The 20,084-nt window shown below is 44.4% G+C and overlaps 1 protein-coding gene across 2 annotated transcripts in view; it reads left to right on the top strand.

Moving 5' to 3' along the window:
• Positions 1 to 17,595, top strand: part of znf219 (zinc finger protein 219) — a 41,160-nt gene extending 23,565 nt beyond the window's left edge. Inside the window, exons 2-6 of one of the 2 annotated variants that reach the window (XM_079579867.1) lie at positions 1,918 to 1,999; positions 4,787 to 7,139; positions 7,697 to 7,843; positions 11,148 to 11,316; positions 13,939 to 17,595. In XM_079579867.1, coding sequence (XP_079435993.1) covers positions 4,790 to 7,139; positions 7,697 to 7,843; positions 11,148 to 11,316; positions 13,939 to 14,884 — 3,612 coding nt within the window. In that variant the 5' untranslated portion in view covers positions 1,918 to 1,999; positions 4,787 to 4,789 and the 3' untranslated portion in view covers positions 14,885 to 17,595. The remainder of the gene's footprint in view (positions 1 to 1,917; positions 2,000 to 4,786; positions 7,140 to 7,696; positions 7,844 to 11,147; positions 11,317 to 13,938) is intronic. The other variant, XM_079579868.1, reaches the window with a different exon arrangement.
• The last annotated feature ends 2,489 nt before the right edge of the window (positions 17,596 to 20,084 follow it).

The raw sequence follows: 20,084 nt of genomic DNA, 5'->3' as shown, positions 1-20,084 counted from the left end.
GGGGATATATTAACACGACTAAAGTGAGGTAAGAACATATCACAGTATGTAAAAACGGTGGCCTATTCCTTTAACTGTGACTGTGCAACCATCCTGCACATAAGGGCCGTGAGTGAGTCCCAGCTCTACCATATCTCTGTCTTCTTATGTCACATTGTTTCAGAGCATAGGAACTTTTCTCCATAACATTGCCGGGTAACTGGTGTAAAACTACAGTTTATACTTACCACCGGCATCACAGTAAAGAATAAATAATCAGAAAAGCCTGAAACCCTTTGTGAAATGCACTCTACATCGTATACTGTATCAGTCAGCTGCTACTGTTACGAGCACAGGAAGGGTGTGTGGGAAGTCCAAACAACGCGCCCATCCTGTTTTGGGACACTGCACGTCCCGGATTAATGCCCTTAAAACGTCTAAACACACATACGACGCCGGTTACAGCACTTGTACAGACGCACGCTCGCGCCGCAGCTAATCGGCCCCATATGTTCAGACAGTATGCTGCGGAGATGCAGGCAGGAGGCAGAACAGGTGCGCACCTGTTACACGCACACATTAAAGAGACCCCGCGCAAGATGAAATAAAGATTGGCTTTTGTGCGTGTGCTTAACATATTCAAATTGAGGTTGCAATCATTGTGCGGCACTGGCGGGTTGGATTTTAAGGCGACCTCTCTGCGCCATGTTGTTTTTTTCCTTTTACCAAATAAGCAACTCATTCGTCTCTTGTTGGATAATAATTTTACAAAATATATAGCAATTATTACACTAGAGGTGGGTACTGAATATAATTTTACATTTTGTTCCAGTATATCGCCAAATTTTCCTAATTAGGTCACACAGTTTCCTCATACAGTATGTGATTCTGTTAGGAAATATACACATTTGTAATTTCCTTTTACTATTGAATGATCAAATGGCTGATATTATTACCCAACAAAACTTTCCTACTGCTACTTAAAGTGATAGTCTGTAAGTTTGCAAAGTAAGGAGAGATAGAGTGAAATGTAAACAATAAAGGCCTTCCTAGTTTGCAAAATGAGCAGCGCAGGAACAGAAATTTCAAAAGTATACAATCAAGCTCCTCCCCCTTCTCTCCTGATTGGACCTGACAGGCCGGTTCACAGGAAAAGCTCGTCTCATTGGTCAAAGTGGTATCCCGCAGATTCTGATTAGTCGGTGAAATCAGCAAAGGGAGGGACTTTTAAAAAAAATAAATTATTATTTAATAATACTTACCTTAAATTTCAGATACAGACGATTATGCACAATCTATTAAATTTGTGAAATATTTAAGCTTACAGACTATCACTTTAAGTCACACTTCCCAACCAACAAAGGGGAAACTGAACACCACAGTATTTTGATAGGAAAATCAAACTTTTTCAGTAAAATGTGTACTTTTGGGAGTATATTCGATTCACTTTGATCACAACATGTTTTTTTTGCCTACAAATGGCACTTTTAACCTCTTAACCCCCGCCTGAATCGAGCTCATTTTCTCCGGTTCGACTTTACCCAAATCCAATGAAAAATTGACGAGAAAAATGCGAGAAAAAAAATCATCTTCGTAGGTCTTAGCTTTCAAATGAGGCCTTACTCATAGGCCAGACTGCTTTCTCAATAAACTGCAACACCCTCAAGGTAGGGCGTACTCGGACTTACCACTGAAAGGTCCAAAGGGGGTCCGCAAGACAAGAAAAGGTTGGGACCCACTGACTTAGTTAATCATTTGGATGACAACTTTTTAATTCTGTTCGAGACAAATTTGTTCAAACCAATTCGCACTTGAGTAAATATTTTGCCGGCTCTACCCTCATCTGATTATACCCTGTTAATTATTATTGCTTCAACATTTACAAATATTAATCTGGTAATTTGTCTTTTTTTTTTCTTCTTCTTGTTGTCTCTGCAGGGAACTGAAGGAGGAGCCTGCTGCACCGTGTCCCCCCAGATCCGAGTCGCTAAAGAATGGCATAACATCACACGCGCTAACGGTAATTATTTATTTTGGGAGCCGTAACAAAAGCACTCTAATTGCGGGTTGCTTATTATTGCGCCTTTCCCTGGCTATCTTCCATCTTGGTCAAGGTCGTTTAGCAAGGAGACTAATTACGCACATGCAAATATAACCTTTTCACAGATTTAAAGATGACAACAACGGCGCCGTCTTGTATTTGGTTAAAAAAAAAAGGGAGATATACGCCTGGTTTCTTGTTTGCCGTGTTCTGCGTGTGGTTAAAAGCTTTCATACTGTTTGGGGAAAGTATTCAGAGGCGGTGATGCAATCTATAAATTATGCATGGTGGGTGGTCACTAATGGGGCATTACAAAACGCACTTTTAAGACAGGTGACTATAGGCTCTAAAATTTGACAGATTTCCTTTGGCATTTGGCATTTTTAGATTCATTTCCACTTTTATTCAACACTTAAAGACATGACCATGATCAGTGTCCCCATAGGAAGGTCTTAACTCATATACTGTATCTGCTGATTGACATTTTGAACTCCTGCACATACTATTAAATTGTTGTGTTCAAAGCTCAAAATTAGCTTTGTAGTAATATTTTTTATTCTAGTCAAAACATATGTGCTGCGGTAATTCGAGAGAGGTGGTCAGAGTTCTGTGTCCTTGAGGGGGAACCATCAAGTTGTTTTGACTGGTTCAGATATGAACGGCATTCAGCGTGAAGTTTCTCATGACAAACTGGAGCCGATACTGGAAAAATGACGATATCGGGTATCGGCCACAAATATCTGATACTGAACCGATACCAGTTTTGCCTCTCACCACTATAAAAACTTTTACCATCTAAATCTGAGTGAATATGGGCATGCTGTATGTCATTGTAAAGCTAAGAACCTGGAGAATAGCTTTAACCTCAACCTGCAAATGTATTTTTGACCGTGCAAAATTCTGTGATTAACAATAGCATGCTAAAGCTAGTGGGAGCTATGCTAATGCTAACGAAAACTAATCAAGGCTGGGTCAGAAACTATGATAGAAATACCTTAAAGGGGCTAGATGCAAGTTAGCCATTATATACTCACTGCTGCCACCTCAGGTCATAGGTGTAGCTGCAGCTTCTATATTCGGACCCAAATTAACACCTTTTTGAGTGACAATGCAGGATTTGTTGTGGTGAACAGGTCTGGGCTCATTCTACATCTTAGGACATTGCTGAAACATGTAGGGGAAGGAAAATACTTAATTTTAACATTTTTAAACTCTGTATAGTCCTTTTTAGTAACGTAATAAAATAAAATAACCACTGCTGAAGCCAAGTGTTGTGTTTTAGTTTCAGAAATAACTGATTATTAATTAATTAATTAATTAATGTGGGTCAAATACCCAAGGATAATTAGTGTAGAAAAGTGAAATTTTTAGCCAAGAGTTTATCAATAGATATAATTGATAATTGATCTGTAACATGACAATAAAATGTGACTTTAGTGATCTTACAATGGAAAAGAGTCAATTAAAGGTTTCACTCAGACAAAGCCACTTTTAAGAAAGTCTCTTGGTATCGGTAAATATTGGATATCGGCAGATCCTCAAAACCCAGCATCGGTATCGGTAGCAAAAAAGCTGGATCGGGCATCTCTAATAAAAACTTTAATTTGTGTTTTTGATTATTGAAAGTCACACTGAGGAATATTCATATGGTCACAAGAGCAAAAACACTATAGAAAATGCCAGCAACACCAAACACACTCATAATGCTCAGTTGGACACTGACAAAGCTACTTTTGCGGTGGGTCATTAACATAAAGCATTTGGAAGAGGACCTATTGTAGATCTTCATACATGGTGTAAGTTAGCAGCAATATCTACATGAAGGCGAACTGGGGAATGAATAAAGTCTGAGGAAAGGCAAATTCACAGTTAAGACGGATGTTTTCTTGCAGGTATCCTAATCGAAATAAACATGCTTGTGTTTTATTCTATTGGGCAAAATGTTTGGCTTTAAGCATGACATAACAGAATGTTTTTGAACTTAAAGGAATAGGCCACCGTTTTTACATACTAAGATATGTTCTTACCTCACTTTAGACGTGTTAATATATCCCCGTCTGGTCTTTGTCCGTGCGCTCTGTCACGCAAACGGAGCACATACGCAGCCTCTCCCACATGTCACATAGCTCCGAAAAAGCTCACGATAGAAGCTACCAAGCTCTTCCACGTGTTCCCTATTTAAATAAAGTTACGTGAAGTGTTTTCATGCGAAGTATATTTACACAGAAATGTAACATGTCGATTTTATAAGCAAATAAAAAGGGGGACTATATTGTGAGGCGTAATGATACGAGGAGCAAAACGTCCGCGCAGTAATTCCTAAAGACTTCCCCCGCTCACTTCCGTCAATAACCTTTAGGAGTTACTGCGCGGACGTTTTACTCCTCGTATCATTACGCCTTACAATATAGTCCCCCTTTTTATTTGCTTATAAAATCGACACGTTACATTTCTGTGTAAATATACTTCGCATGACAACACTTCACGTAACTTTATTTAAATAGGGAACACGTGGAAGAGCTTGGTAGCTTCTATCGTGAGCTTTTTTGGAGCTATGTGACATGTGGGAGAGGCTGCGTATGTGCTCCGTTTGCCTGGCAGAGCGCACGGACCAAGACCAGACGGGGATATATTAACTCGACTAAAGTGAGGTAAGAACATATTTTAGTATGTAAAAACGGTGGCCTATTCCTTTAAGATTGTCTAAAATGACTTGAGTGAGGTTTTTGTGAAATTCTGATCTTTTTCTCATTTCGTTCTTGACAGAGGATGGATTCTCCGCCAGAGTGCGTCCTGTCGCTCTCCCATGATCTCCCACAGTCTCCCCCTGCTCTGCCGTCTCTGGACCACAGCCCCCAAGCGCATCCCTCTCCCCCGGATAGCCCCAATGTCCTGCCCCTCCACAGCCCCGAGCCGTCACCCCAAAGCCCGAGCACCACGCCCTCTTTCCCCCTCTCTCCCTACGCCCTGGACCCGGATGAAAACCCCCAAGAGGACGGTATCGAAAATGAAGATGACGAAGAAAGTGAAAGTTTGGACGGAGTTCCCGCATCTCCCACCCCGGCCGTGGCGCTGTTCCCAGGCGGAGCGGGGCAGGAGGCGGGATGCAGCCCCATTTTGGACTCCTCTCCCCCAGCCACTCCGTCAGCACCTCCCCTCGGGTTTGGAGCCCTGGAGATAGCCCTTTCCTCGGGTCATAAAAGCACAGATGAACTCGACCTCCAACTTTTCCAAAGGGAGACCATCGCGACCAAGCCTCATCCGGGAGTTGCTGCGTCCGCTTCTGGCCCGGCGTTAAGGTTCCCGTGTCACGTTTGCGGGAAGAGATTCCGTTTCCAAAGCATTTTGTCTCTCCACGCTCGGGCGCACTCCTTGGACAGGCGCGCTTCGGCGATTTACCGGACCAGTTATCCCTCAGCACCTCTAAAGCAACACCTCAAAGTCCAGCAAAACCACAAGGAATCGTTTCACATGAGTCAATCGAACCAGCGTTTACTGCCAAACAGTCTTATTCACTTGACCCAGGACGACGAGTCCGATATCAAGGAGTTAGAGGGTCTACAATCGGAATCCAATCCACATTTTCTCTTGGATGGAAGCACACCACTCACCCCTCCATTGACTGAAGACCCCATAACCTCTCCATATTCTTCTAATCAAATCGGGGAGGCAGCTTCAGCACCGAACGCCCCCACTTTCCGCTGCCACGCCTGCAAGGGTAAATTCCGCACCGCTTCCGAGTTGGCGCGCCACGTCCGGATCCTCCACAATCCCTATAAATGCACTCTATGCCCCTTCTCCGCGAGCCAGGAGGAGATTTTAGCCTCGCACTTGCAAGAGAGCCACCCCGCCCTCGAAGCCCCGCCGGTCTACATGCCGAGACCGATCGTGGCGAGTCCGGAAACCCCCGTCCCGACGCCTTCGCACACCCCCGCCCCGAGTCAGCAAGTAACTCCGACGACAGCCGGGGCGGCCGCGGCTGCCGGGGCGTCGCCCGCGGTGCCCGCTTTCCGATGCGAAACGTGCGGACAGCGCTTCACCCAGTCCTGGTTTTTGAAGGGGCACATGCGAAAGCACAAAGACTCCTTGGACCACAAGTGCCAAGTGTGCGGGCGCGGTTTCAAAGAGCCTTGGTTTCTCAAGAATCACATGAAAGTCCACCTCAACAAACTCGGACTGAAATCTGGACTCCCCGGCTCGCTCGGGGCAGCCGCCAGCGCCGAGCAGCAAGCTAAAGGCGCGCAGAATAACCAGCTCAACGCGCTGTACTCGAGTTTGCTTCTTGCCCAGCGCGGCGGTGGCGGGAGAGGCCGGTCGGACAGGGAGAGCAGACTGGGGATGGGTTCGAGCAAGTCGGCCATCTTGGGGTACCTGGGGTTGCCTAGTGATGGTGGCGGGGGTAGCTGTATGGAGAGGCTTCAGGCCGTGGCGCAGGTGGCGGAGATGGGTAACGGGGGCAGCATTGGAGGAGGCGACCAGAGGAAGGCAGGGGGCAACAGCGAAAGTCCCGGGGTGCTTTCTGAGGCAGGCGACCAAGCGGTGTGGTGGCAACTGGTGGCTAGGAGCATAGCTGTCGCCCAACAACAACAACAACAGCAACAACATCAACAACAGCAACAACAACAGCAACAACAGCAGCAGCAGCAGCAGCAACAACAGCAGCAGACTAGACCCCAGCAGAGGGGTCAGAGAGGCCAGGGACGGAGCTCCATGATCAGTGAAGCCGATCAGGTCAGGGCCTATCTCGGAGGCATCAACCAAAGGGAAGAGATCGGAGGTACGGGGGGCAACGCGGGGTCATGGGAATGCCCTGATTGCGGTAAGCTCTTCCGAAGTCTCCAGCAAGTTGTGGTGCATGCCAGGGTGCACGCTCAAAGGGGGCAGAAATCCGGAGGAGGAGGAGGAGGAGGTGAGGAAGACGCCATCGGCAAAAGTCGCGGTGGAGCAGCAGGAGTTGTAGGACATGGGAGGAGTGAAGCATTGAGGCAGGAGCTTCACGGCGGCAGCGGCGGCTCACAGCAGACAGGAGAAGCGAGGCAAGAGTCGAAAACGCACATCGGAGGAGTGCAACAAGCGGCACTAGCAACAGGCTTTCACTCCGTCATCTCCAACTTCAAAGGTAAATAAACAAATACAGCCAACGGAAGACTAAAGCAACATTACTGCATAAAATCACAAGCTCCATCTGTGCAAAGTCTTCCTTCCCCCGCTGTTTGCGAAAAGTAGTGACAAGCGGCAATAATATGCAGTGAAGTGTCACGTTTCTTGTTGAGGGATTTAAAACAGGTATTGTGCAACACTGTGTAATCTTTACACATATGTACCCAGTGAAGCTTGCTGTATGCAAACATACACATTCACACGAGAAAACATGCCTCATGTTGTCAGATGGGCACTCTCGTTTGGGCAAAAGGAATTGGTTCCTGGATTTGATTAATTATTACCATTTATAGCATCAATTAATTTATAGTATAACATCTTTAATTTGATCTTTGCATGAATCAATAGGTTTCTTATTCTAAAGCTACAGATGAAACATGTTTTACTTTTGCCCATGTTCCCTAAACAGTGATTATCATTATCCCTCTTTTGTAGTTTGAAATAGTATTCTTAAAGACTACTCCAGGGGCCCAGCATGTTGTCTTTATGTTTCTACATTTCTCTGTGCTGTTGTAGGAGAGAACGGGCTGCAAACAGTGCCCGCCATGCCCGCTCTGCCCACTAGGGAGCGAGTGCGAGGCCGGGGCATCAAGGACTGTCCCTACTGCGGCAAAGCGTTCCGGTCTTCGCACCATCTCAAAGTCCATCTCCGAGTTCACACAGGTACAAAGCTACGGAAAGACCCACGATCCTCCAGTCCCCGGACAAATGCTTAACCCACTTCACCACTGCCTTTCGCTAATTAATATAAGACTAATAACTAAAGTTTAAACTAGTCCATTTCGGTTTAATATGTTGAAAGCGAGTCATGTAGAAATATTGGTTCAACAGTGTGGCACAATATTCTCTCCTTTTTTTAATCGCTAGAGCTCTGCCCGGGAGAGCTGGCCAGTGCTAATCATAGCCATCTACTCATAGCACACCAGAGCACCTCTTGTTTAAGTGGCCTGCCTCGGGGTATATTAAATGCACTTCGGTTCAGTTACTAAATCTGCTTTTTTTTACATTGTCCTGTAGGATTATGGGTAAAAATGTGTAACACTTTGAAGTACGTATCTCGAACGAATGTCATTTTTTGGGAGATTAAAATGTTCATAACGAGGATAGATAGGATTAGGAATTAGAAGATCAGAGGGAGAGCTCATGTCGGAGAATCAAGTCAATTGTGTTCAGACTGAGATGTGGACGGAGGTGATACAGTGTTTACATAAGTCGAACGATGCTGATGCTTAAGAATAATCGGGTTATTTTGCCGGCAGCTGTGTTGCCTCTCTGCTTGTGGCGGCACGATGGCGCAGCGGTTAGCGCTCGTGCTTCACGGCAAGACGGTCCCGGTCCCCAACCCCGGCCAGACGGGGCCTTTCTGTGTGAAGTTTGCATGTTTCCCTATACCACTTGACACATGTACAATAGGCCAGAATGAGTAAGAGTGTGAGTGAGTGAGTGAGTGGTGGTGGTGGTGGTAGGAGGGGCTTATGGCGTAGATTGACAGCCTCACTTCCATCAGTCTACCCCTATGGGCAGCTGGGGCTACATTAGTAACTTACCACCATAGAGTATGGAGTAAATGAATAATACAGTAAGTAAGTTCTTTATTTGCCATTGTACAAATAGTGTTCAGGCGTCAGTGTGGCGCTTTGAGAAACTTGGTAACATAGCCTCTCAGCAACAATGCCCCAGGTGTGATTCCTGTACATTGTGAGTGCTATAACCTGGTACAATGTGTCCTCCATCCGTCTTCTTCTGCTTATCTACTACGGGGTCACATGGCCAGATCACTCTGCACCAGCCCCTTACGGCTCGTCCTGGAGGTGTTGGGTCCAGACGGGGACCATGGCGCTCCTTCAGGCGGAGCTCAGCGGTGACCAGGCGCTGCCAATCAGAGAGACGAAACCGGCCTTGTTGGTTCAGAACCGCTCTTCCTCTGACCTGTCAGCTCGGACCTGTTTGCCATGGGGCATCACGCCCCTCACAACATAGCTCCTCCTTGGACCATTAGTGCACTCAACCCACCCACCACGATAAAATGGCAGTTTGAGGAGGGAATCATTTCTTAATTGTCCATGTTTGAATTTAAACCATGTCATGTGCATAGATAGTAAAGTACACTTTGCCTAAGTAGTAGTTGAAGTTTGAGTAAAACTAATATAATGTGATAAGCACTGACATAAATCAGGGCATTTTAATATAGTTGCAAACATTGAGTAATGGTGGTAATAGTATCCCAGTGTACACTTGCGTACAGCTTAGTGACTCTGGTGTATGTGAAATATAGGGGCGTATTCAGTGCTATGTGACAAGTCTCTACATACAAGACATACAGTCGTAGGCTTTATGAAATTAGATTCAGACTATATTACCCAGGGGCTGAAGGCAATGCAATCGTCCCATTAACTCATCTGGCCATTTGTCAATTTAAGTCTGACACCGGAGCTGTAATGGCTTGGAAGCTCATATGTGCCAACCTCTCAAACTGTCAGTGTTGATTTTAACCTAATTGTCCCCCGTCGCCTAATTTTTAAACTAAATCTGTTGAATTTTGAATGAAGCTTGTAATAAAGAATGTGATAGAAAGGGAAAAAGCGCAATGACAAAACACACACGCACAGGCAATATTAATGAACCTGTTGTGCTGTTAACACTGCTGACAAATGGAAGTGAATTAAATTAAAATTTAGCTGCACAGCACACAAACAGTCCGGGTTAATGATCCGTACGTTCGATCCATCTCCACATTGTAAAGCAGACGCAGTAGAGGCGAAAAAAAAAAAAGCGATCACTGTGAGCTCTAAATGTTAGCTCCAACGCAAACCCCCCAAAATGCATTCTGCAACTGCTGCGCCCCTCCTCTTCACAACATCCAGCGTTTTGTTCCTGATACAGCAAGGTTCACATCTTTTTTTTCCTTTCCCCCCCCCTCACGATTTCCATACATGCATTTTAAAGGCCCTTGAGATTGCTCCGGTTTCAAATCAAATTATTTTTTCTTTTTGAGGCTAATTTTGTTCTGAATAGGCTCATTAATGCTTTTCACATGTGATACAATTTGTGATATTGATGCTTGAGCGTGTAACCCCCCCCTCCCCTTCTGCCTGTCTCCTTCCAGTGTCTATAAATGATGCAATACTGCCACCTGCCTTTCAAATGCAAAAGTGCACTCCTCATTCAATTATAGACTTCGGCTTTTATTAAAAACTGCCATTTCGATTCTGTTTTGACCGTCAAATTTGTGGTTGTCTTTTTTTCCACTGTTTGCGTATCCAGAAAAGTATCACTGAGGCTTATAATACTGTACATGGTTTTAGTCGAGTGTTTGTAAGAAACCAGAGCAGACATGAACATGCAAACTCCACACAGACAGGCATGGAACCCGGGTCTATATTTGCTTTGAGGCGAGAGCACGAACCTCTGCCCAGAGATGTCAGGAGATGGGTGCCACTGAGCTTCATCGCTGCTGGGGAAACGCTCAGAGCTCGTTGTGTCGTGAGGAAAGTGCCCAAAATGAAAGCAATCATTGGTGGTTTTATTAGCAGAGATTACAGCAGTCATGTTAAAATGTTATTGATAAGCGCAATCCAAAATATGGTGTCAGTTATCGGCATGGGGCTTTTCCACTGACAGATCTACAGCCAGTCGTGTTGCAGAGAGAACATCTGGTGTTTTGAGGAGTGAAATGGAATCTTTTTTGTGTTACATGGTGTTGCAGTGGACCAGAATAGTAAAAGCCTTATTTAGTTGTTGTGTATTTGTTTAGACATTTAGATCAGGGTGATTATCTGTGTACTAGTTGTCCTAATGTCACTTATAATAATGGGAGCACACGCCTCTCAGTGACCTCTCATCTGGATCACTTTACAGAGAGCGACACCATGTACGTGTATTTGACCCCTCTGTGTTGAAAGCTCTCCATGATTGTAGCTTATTCACAAGCGTCCCTCCTCTTGTTTATCCTCCCTTCTCTCTGCAGGTGAGCGTCCGTATAAGTGCCCTCACTGTGACTACGCAGGGACTCAGTCTGGCTCCCTGAAGTACCACCTGCAGAGACACCACAGGGAGCAGCGCAACGCTCTGGCAGCTGCCGCCGCCGCCAACTCCTCCTCCTCGGCCGGGCTGACCGCCGCACTCAACAGCCACAGGTGAGGAGAGGATATCAAAACTGTACTCAGATATTACCAACAACAAAAACGGATTTATTTAGTGAAATATGAATTAAAATGGCTGGAATTGCAATATGTGGCTTGTTATAGAGTTCTGGAGACATTTAAAGTCAGTAGTTCTAGATAAAGATGTTTGATAGTTACAAAATAGTACCATATGGGTTTATTATGTCCAAAGTCTTATTATTATTATTTCCAGATTAAACAACACATGTACAAGGAAATATTAAATGGTAAAATGGACTCAACTGATGTCGCTCTTCTCTACCTTTATCAGGCCCAAAGCGCTTTTACAGTAAGGAATCAGTCACCCATTCACTCTCTCATTCATACACCGGTGTACACAGACACTGGAGGCAAGTAGGCTAAAGTGTCTTGCCCAAGGACACAACAACGGTGTGCATTTGCGGGAGCTGGGATACGAACCCACGATCGTCTGATCACGAGACGACCCGCTCTACCAACTGCTGAACTATTCAACTATTAAAGAGAGGGTATCCTGCAAAACCAACTTTCAAGCCTGCTACAATGTTGTTCTCTCATCAAAAACATAGCTGAAGTTGTGTTTGGAGCCACTTGCACATGTTTGAGTATTTTTTTAATCTTCCCCCAGTGGCTATTCTTAGCTTCCAAAAAGCTCCTCCTGAAGAACGTGCGTATCCAGGAAATGTTATCCTCACCTCTCGATCTCGGACAAAGCTTAATAGAACAGCGATACGAGGCGGCTGGTCTACTTTTGTGTCCTTTCAGTGACTAAACTTAGATTGCTTAGACCAGTGGTTCTGAACTTTTTGGAGCCCCGCCCCCCATCATAACAGTTAAAGGGGTTCGTGACCCCACGCCCGGGTCACACCGTGAGAAATCAGAACAATAGCCTACATAATTCTTAAAAAACGAAGAAAAAAACAAATGGCTAAAATAGAACTCACCAAATTACTAACATATAATGGCACTGGTAAAATAGCACACACATGAGACAATAAAATATTATATTATACGCTAATAGATAAATCTATACCGGTATGTTATCTACATGATCTGGCGACCCCCAAATTTGTCTCACGACCCCCAGGTTGAGAACCACTGGCTTAGACAATCAGGAAGTAAAACTACAGGATATTTGTTATTAGCTGTTTTAAATCAATATTGCATTTTCTAACCAAGCAAGTGAAACATAGCGATAAAGATGTGCGTGAGATTATTACCAAATGCCTGCAAAGAGCAAAACCTCCACTTTAAAAAAAAAAGTACATGAAATAAATGGACTCAATTTATATAGCGCTTTTCTACCTTTATCAGTCCCAGAGCGCTTTACAGTACAGTACTCTCATTCATACACCAGTGGACACTGGAGGAAAGTAGGGTGAAGTGTCTTGCCCAAAGACACAACGACAGTGTGCATTTGCGGGAGCTGGGATACGAACCCACGGCCTTCCGATCAAGAGACAACCCACTCTACCAACTGCGGCATCGTGGCCCCGTATGAAATGCAAGCTTCATTCTTCTGTGGCGAAAAAGTAGAAGAAGAAGAAGATCTTTATTTATATAGCGCCTTTCACAGACATATAGTCACAAAGCGCTTTTACATGAGACAGTTGTACATTCACTCCATACTCGGTGGTGGAAAGCTACGTTTGTAGCTTCAGTTTCCCCTGGGGGAGACTGTCAGAGGCGCTTTCGCGACTACACACGTCTGCGCCAACGGACCCTCTGACCACCACCATACATTCACTCACACACATTCATCCTAGTAGTAAGTAAAGCTTTTGTCACTGATGGAGATGAGGGAATATTATGCTGCGATTAAACTACCACATATGCTGGAAACTGAGGTTAAAGGGATATTTCAGGATAGGTTGTTGATTCCTGGAAATATATTTTTCTTAAATTCATGCAGTTCTTATATTTGAAGAGTTTCGTGGCACTAGGCTAGTGCATTTCTATGGTATCAGCTACACTGCATTAAAAACTGACCCGCTCCACAGAGCACCTGAGGCAAATCACTCATAACACCAGGCCATATAAATGTCTGTGTTAATAGAATCATTAAAACTGTTTTGCATTTATATTTGAGCAGCATCAGCTTCGTGGTTGTATAAGCTATGCAGTGGCGGAGTGATCTGCTAGAAAATAGTCCCTCAAAATGAGATCATTCATGTGATACAAGGTCAGTTATGTTCAAAAAATTATTCTATCGACACAGACATTTACATGGTTAGGTGTTATAAGTGATTTCCCTCAGGTGCTCTGTGGAGTCAGACTGTTTTTAATGCAGGCTAGCTGATACCATAGACATGCACTAGCCTAGCACTAGCTTAGCGCCACGAAACTCTTCAAATATAAGGACTGCATGAATTACAAAAGAAAACATCTCCAGAAATCAGCAACACTCTGGATAACTAGGAAATGAGGCCCTATGTCAAAAATCTTGAAATCTTTGATATCCCTTTAACTTGTCCACTGTCTCTCATAGTGCTTTGTCATGCCTATTTAAGTCTACAGGCCCACACAATAATTTAAACAAATAAGTCATTGAATTTGTTCTGGTTTCCTCATGTTATTGAATAAATGTAACTCATAGCGACCCTTCTCTGTCCACAGCTTGGCCTCTGGGACTATGCTCATCAAACAGCGCCGATCTCAGCCGAGCCACGGACCGATCAACCGCGCTCCCGCCGGCACGCACGCCTCCAGATCAACCGATCAACAGGCCGCATTCGGGCTCCTGGGGCTTCCTGACCAGAACAACCACCACAAAGCCCTGTCCGCCTTGAGAGACGCCGACCTGGACAGCCAGTATCGGTATCTTTCCGGGATGATGGGCACGCTTTACCAAGAAGGAAACTGGATAAGGGAATCCCCGCCTCCGAAAGTGCAAAAAGTTTCTCGCCGCAAGCCGCTGACGACGAGCCGCATGGTGCAGCCCGCGAAAGACGGTCCGCCGACTCAAGAGGGCGGATTCGAGCCGCTGGATTTGTCCCGACGCACCCCTCCCGGTCTGGGGGGGTCAGAGGAAGATGGGATCGTCGGTTTTGGAGAATTCGAAAACGAGCAAACAGGCATCATGCTGAGCCAATGCGTTTTCTGCCCTTTCCGCACGTCCTCGGCGGAACTGATGGCCATGCACCTTCAAGTAAACCACACCAGTAAGTCCAGGCGCAAACGAAGTCCCCCAGTCGCCCTAGACGTGGACGGAAACGCAAAGCTGTCAAAAATCGACGCCGCAATCCCAGAAACGCGAAGGATGTGGAAGGACATGGACGGATCGGACAACCAGGCACCTTTGGACGAGTGGTTGGCGAACCCCTCGCAAACCCACAACGGACTGCTTGGCGTCCTGGATAACCAAGATGGCGATCTGTCAGAGAGCGTCGGAAACCATTTCAAAGAGATGGAAGACGACAACCAGGACGAGGAGTTGGCGGAGACTTTGGATGAAAGCAGCTTGGAAAATTCCCCGGAAGCGGACGGACACACGGAGATGTCCGCCAGCGTCTCACCGGCGGCGATGTCCAACGCCGAGGAAGAAGACGACGATTTAGATTAAAATCACTGCCACGATTTCACAAATGTGGCGGCTTTGTCGAGATGAAAGGCGGAACTGAACCGAGAGAAAGTTAGGAGGGGCCTCGCTTGCTGTGGAGTCAGCGGTCATCCCATTGTACAGTATTGTCATCAGCACAATATAGACCGAGGACGCTTCTTTTGCGGAATTCCTGGACCACGTTTTGTATTTGATTTACTTCTTTGAACACGCGAGCGTCCTTTTCCAGAAGACTAGAGAGAAAAAGCATTCATCTGCAAATCATGTTTATCTCGAACGGACCATGGCTGTGAACGGAAATAGTATTATCTTCCGGAGAGACTGTTGGAAATCTCTATTCAAAGACACTGGGGGTTTTGCCAAGTTGTCAATCACGTATGAGCTATTTGCGTAATGCTAATTTGACTTGGTGATTATTCCCTTGACCTAACTAGAAGTCACTGCCTCGTGTCTTTGATCGTCTTTTTTTTGTTGTTGTTTAAGCTAAAAATGAAAGAAAACTATCTAAACTGTTTGTTTTAAGTTAGTCGTAATGTCGAATCCCTTTGGCGTCGCTAAAAAGCGTTGAGGTTTCTCAGACGTGTTTATTTCTATATACAGTTAACTCTAAGTAATCTTTGTTTTTGTTTTTTTTAGAGGTTAAGCGAATAGTAGTAGCTTGACACGTTGCTGGCTTGAAAAGAAAAACAAAAAAAAATGTCGATGTTTAAGACGAGACAAAGTTCAATCCCCGAGTGAGAAAAGTGAAGTGTTTACAATGCCGCGGAAAGCCTGTCGTCAAGGCAACACAAGGTCATCATCGCGCGCTGTCGATGCTTTTGAGGAGAACAAAGCCGCGCAGAGAAGCGGAATCTGTTTTTTTTTTTTTTTTTCTTTTTTCTTTTTGGAGGCTGTAGGAACATTTCTCGAGCCCCCCGAAAACAATCAACTCCGAGAGAATCCTTTTTAAAAGAGACTTAAATGAGCAACTGTGTCAAAACATTTCTTTGTAGGAGGAAGAGACAAGGTAAAGCTGACCCCGACGAGAGGCACTGTGTACTCTTTGGGGCGCAGCGGGTTGTTTTAGAGGAATTAGGTCCCCTCCCCTCTTTTGTATAAGAAAAGACAATGGTAGGAGTTATTATTATTATTATTAAAACACTAACAAATGCATAGACATCCCAGTAGAATATGTGTAGCTTTTGTAAAGACCAGAAAGAAAGAACGGGGGGAAAAAAAATCTGACTTTTGTTTATTTTGCTTTGAGATGTTACAGAAAGCTTATGGATATAGGTAATATTGATTCTAATGTTTGTGAGCTAAGACTAGTTGGAATGTCTATACAGAGCACTGTGCAAGGTTTGCGTTCCCAAAGTAGTTGTCTTTACTTTGACTTTATGATAGACCAAACGTTTTTTGATGGAAGTGTCACTTTTGGTTGATGTTTTATGTGTAAAGCTGTGGTTTCAATACATTTAACCCCATTGATGACAAAAATGTCCAACCACTGAACTGGTTGTTAAAGAATGTTCAGAACCTAGTGTTTACTGCCAGAAAGAGCAAAATGTTATAAATTATTGACTTTAAAGGTATTTAAACACTCTAAGTGTGCTACATACTATCCTCCCTGACTGTGCTGAGAAGCATCGTTCCCCCTCGTGACTACTGTATGGGGTATTCTTGATTGCAACCACATTTAATGTGCATTAATGTGTTTCAGTTCTGTTTAGAGCACCTTTTCAGTTCATAGTGATTGTCCCTTAGTGGTGTCTCCTTTACAACTACTGTCAATGCCACCGTGCCTTCTGTTTCAAGCACTTCCTGGTGTATTTGTACAACTCACCAAAAGCACTTACCCATCTCTACTGCTTCTTCTCCCCATTCTCTCATCAGCCCGTTTAAACCCTTCTATATGATTTAGATTCATCTTTCGTCCTGATTGGTCTTTGAGGTCGCCAGGCCTACACTATTTCCATGTGTTTGCATGAATTGTAAATTTGCCTAACCTTTTGAACGTATTGAAGAATTTGGATGAAATACTAACATTGGAAAACCAAAGTTCAGAGGCCAGTTTAGAAAGGTGTCCATGATCTGACAATTATTCACTGTCACTTTTATTCTCTTAAAGTCACACCAAACACTAACTTCTTTGGTATATTGCCCCTATAGGAAAATGTGTCTCTTTTTATTCTTCAATGCATCTGAAGCAACCTGTCAGGGGACTCATCTCCAGATCTAGAACTATAGTTTTATGATCAGGAAGACATGCCTTCAAATTTGTGGGACTGAATCATGCACCGTCCTTTAATAATAAAATAACAAAATAAAAGTGCGGTCAATTTTCAAAGACACATCTCTGAATCTGGCCCAAGTCGAGCCAATATGTTTAAACCCATGCGGAGCCAAACTTGTCCGACGTGACACTAAACTAATCACTATCATAATGTTTTGATAATACACCTTTCACCCCCCTCATCCCCCCTCTTCTCCGCCTCCCCCCCTCGCTTCCGTTCGCGCTCCTCTCTGGTCCGTTAACTGTCCAGCACCACTTCAAGGTGACACGTACTCTCTGGTATTGAGGCCTTTATGATTATTACTAGAATTTATTTCGGTTTGTGTGGTGTTCGTTCGATGCCGTTGAGATGGAAAATGCTCTTCTTATATCAATGATTATTATTGTTTCGGCATTACGCTTAAAAAAAGAAAAAATGAAACGAAAAAAAAAAAAAGAGAAACGTGTTGTTGAATGTTGTACAGATAGCACTAGAAATGTTGTGTTTCTTTTTTGTATGAGCGCTCAAACCTAAAGCGCGGGCCTCTCTCCTCGTCCCGCCGGCAGAGGGGAGTAAAACAAACTGCCAATGATATCACAAGGCGAAAATAACTATATCTAGATACACATTTTGTACATGTGGAAAATGCAAGCAGGGGTAAGGCATGTGATAAAAAAGAAGACGATTATTGCCTTTTGTAAAATGTAAGTTCGCTCTCAGACCTATCACCAAATCCAGTATTCCAGTTGTTCCAGGAAAGGGTCATAGATGTTAGCTATTGTGCACTTCCTGGTCAAAAGTTGATGCTAATGAACTTTGCACGTCAGGGTCAACATGCAGAAGTCAATCGAAAATTATTATAAATCAGCACAGGGTTTTCGCCGCACTTTATTTTACTGTGATGTGTGCCAAATTTAGGTGTAAGAATCAACTTTTCCCAAACTTTTTTTCTTGGATTTTGAAAAAGCACCTTAATCTGAACCTGACCAATAATGAAAGACGAAAAAGCAGCATGTACAAGTATCCTTGAGCTAAAACAAAAGTTGTTTGACAAATCGACGGAGGAGAGAGGGCCGCGCTGCAGGTTTGGGCTCTTGTGTAGCTGACTGCCATTGCAGTGAGGGAAACTGATCTAACATAGTAGTGACTAATATGACTTTGTGGACAGAAAATACAAATAAAACACGATAGAAATAAACAAACAAAAGTGTCTCTGTCTCAGTGTTTGCTTTTGAGATAAATGAGGTTTGTTTGTTTGTTTGTTTGTTAACTTTATTGTCCCCGTAGGGAAATTCGTCCTCTGCATTTAACCCATCCTTCGATGCCGCTGGGGCAACCCGTAAGGAGCAGTGGTCGACGGCAGTGCCGCGCCCGGGGACCCATCTCCATGATGTGGAGCCAGGCTGATGGTCAGAATCACCTGGCTGGAGGATTCACCTATTGCACATGTTTTTAGTGGTAGGGGAAACCGGAGTACCCGGAGGAAACCTACGCAGACACGGGGAGAACATGCAAACTCCACACAGAAAGGCCCCGTCCTTGGTGGGAGTCGAACCCGGGACCTTCTAGCTGTGAAGCGGAGGCGCTAACCGCTGCGCTACCGTGCCGGTTGCTCGTTGAGGTTCAACGAGCAACAAGAACATATTTTCATTCATGGTGTTCAGTTTATGTGTGAAAATAGGAGCATCTTGTGGTCTTTGGATGAACTGCAACGAGAACTGCTCAGTGTATTTTCAAGTGATTTTACATCATCTTAAAGGCACTATACCTGAATTTATTCTAGCAGTGGAACAAAATTAGTGTGGTCCTCCTTTAGTATATTGTAAACTCAGACATTTGTAGGAAAAACACTCATTTTAACACATTTGCATCAATTTCATTAAGTTTCAAGCAAGTGACAGTGACCCTGCAAGTTACAAAATCAGGTAAAGGGCCTTTACTAGAATGTGTTACATACATGGAGTTCTGCATTATATCTCTTAAAGGAACAGGCCACCGTTTTTCCATACTGAGATATGTTCTTACCTGAGCTTAGACGAGTTGATGCGTACCTGTCTGGTCTTTACCTGTGCGCTCAGTCGCACAAAAATAACGCCTTAGGAGCACTTTGACATCCATGCAGTAATATCTTCAGTGCTCCTAAGGTGTTATTATCATGCCTTACAATATAGTACCCCTTTATATTCGCTTAGAAAATCGACATGTTTCATTTTGTGTGACTATACTTGGATCGTGTAACTTCTCACGTAACAGTATTTAAATAGGGGAAACGTGGAAGAGCTTGGTCACTTCTAACTTCACCCCCGTTTGGCCCAATAAGCTGCCGTTCCACATAGCGTGACCTGACAGCGGACGATCTACGTGCACGTATCGACTCTACCTCGCACATCTTTCTGTTTCCACCACACTCACACACACACGCATTTGTTGTGGGCGGCGCCCCCATGGAGGAGCACATGGTAAAGATTGTCATTAAAAGTTTTGTAAGCCGCAATGAGAACAAATATGCACAAATGCTGCCCTCTGGTGGGACTTATGGAATCATTCAGAGGTGCCAAGCTGTATTAAAACAGCAAAGAAACCGCTAAATACAACTGTGAAGGTAAGCTACAGCTAAAGTTGTGCTAACAGAGGCTAAATAAATGCTAATATCGGCAAAATCTCCTTTTATGATGTTAATCATGTTAATAGTGAGGGCTGTCCACTCTCGTTGCCAATCAGAGGCCAGCAGTCTGTTCACGTCACATCAGACACGGGTTAGCGTGCTTTGGCCACAGCCAGACGTCTGTCCCAAAACCTATACCTGGTCAGACCGGTTTGGCCTTTGTTATGGAAAATCTGGACAACGAGCCTGCATGTGGAAAGACACCAATAGAAGAGAGGAGGAGTGGCCAAATGCTAACAACATCTTTGGTCTTTTTGCATGACAGAGCGCACGCACAAAGACCAGA

The sequence above is a fragment of the Gobius niger genome (genome assembly GCF_951799975.1).
Source record: "Gobius niger genome assembly, chromosome: 21".
Taxonomy (NCBI): domain Eukaryota; kingdom Metazoa; phylum Chordata; class Actinopteri; order Gobiiformes; family Gobiidae; genus Gobius; species Gobius niger.
Note: the sequence above shows the minus strand (reverse complement) of the source record. Positions and strands in the feature narration are given on the sequence as shown.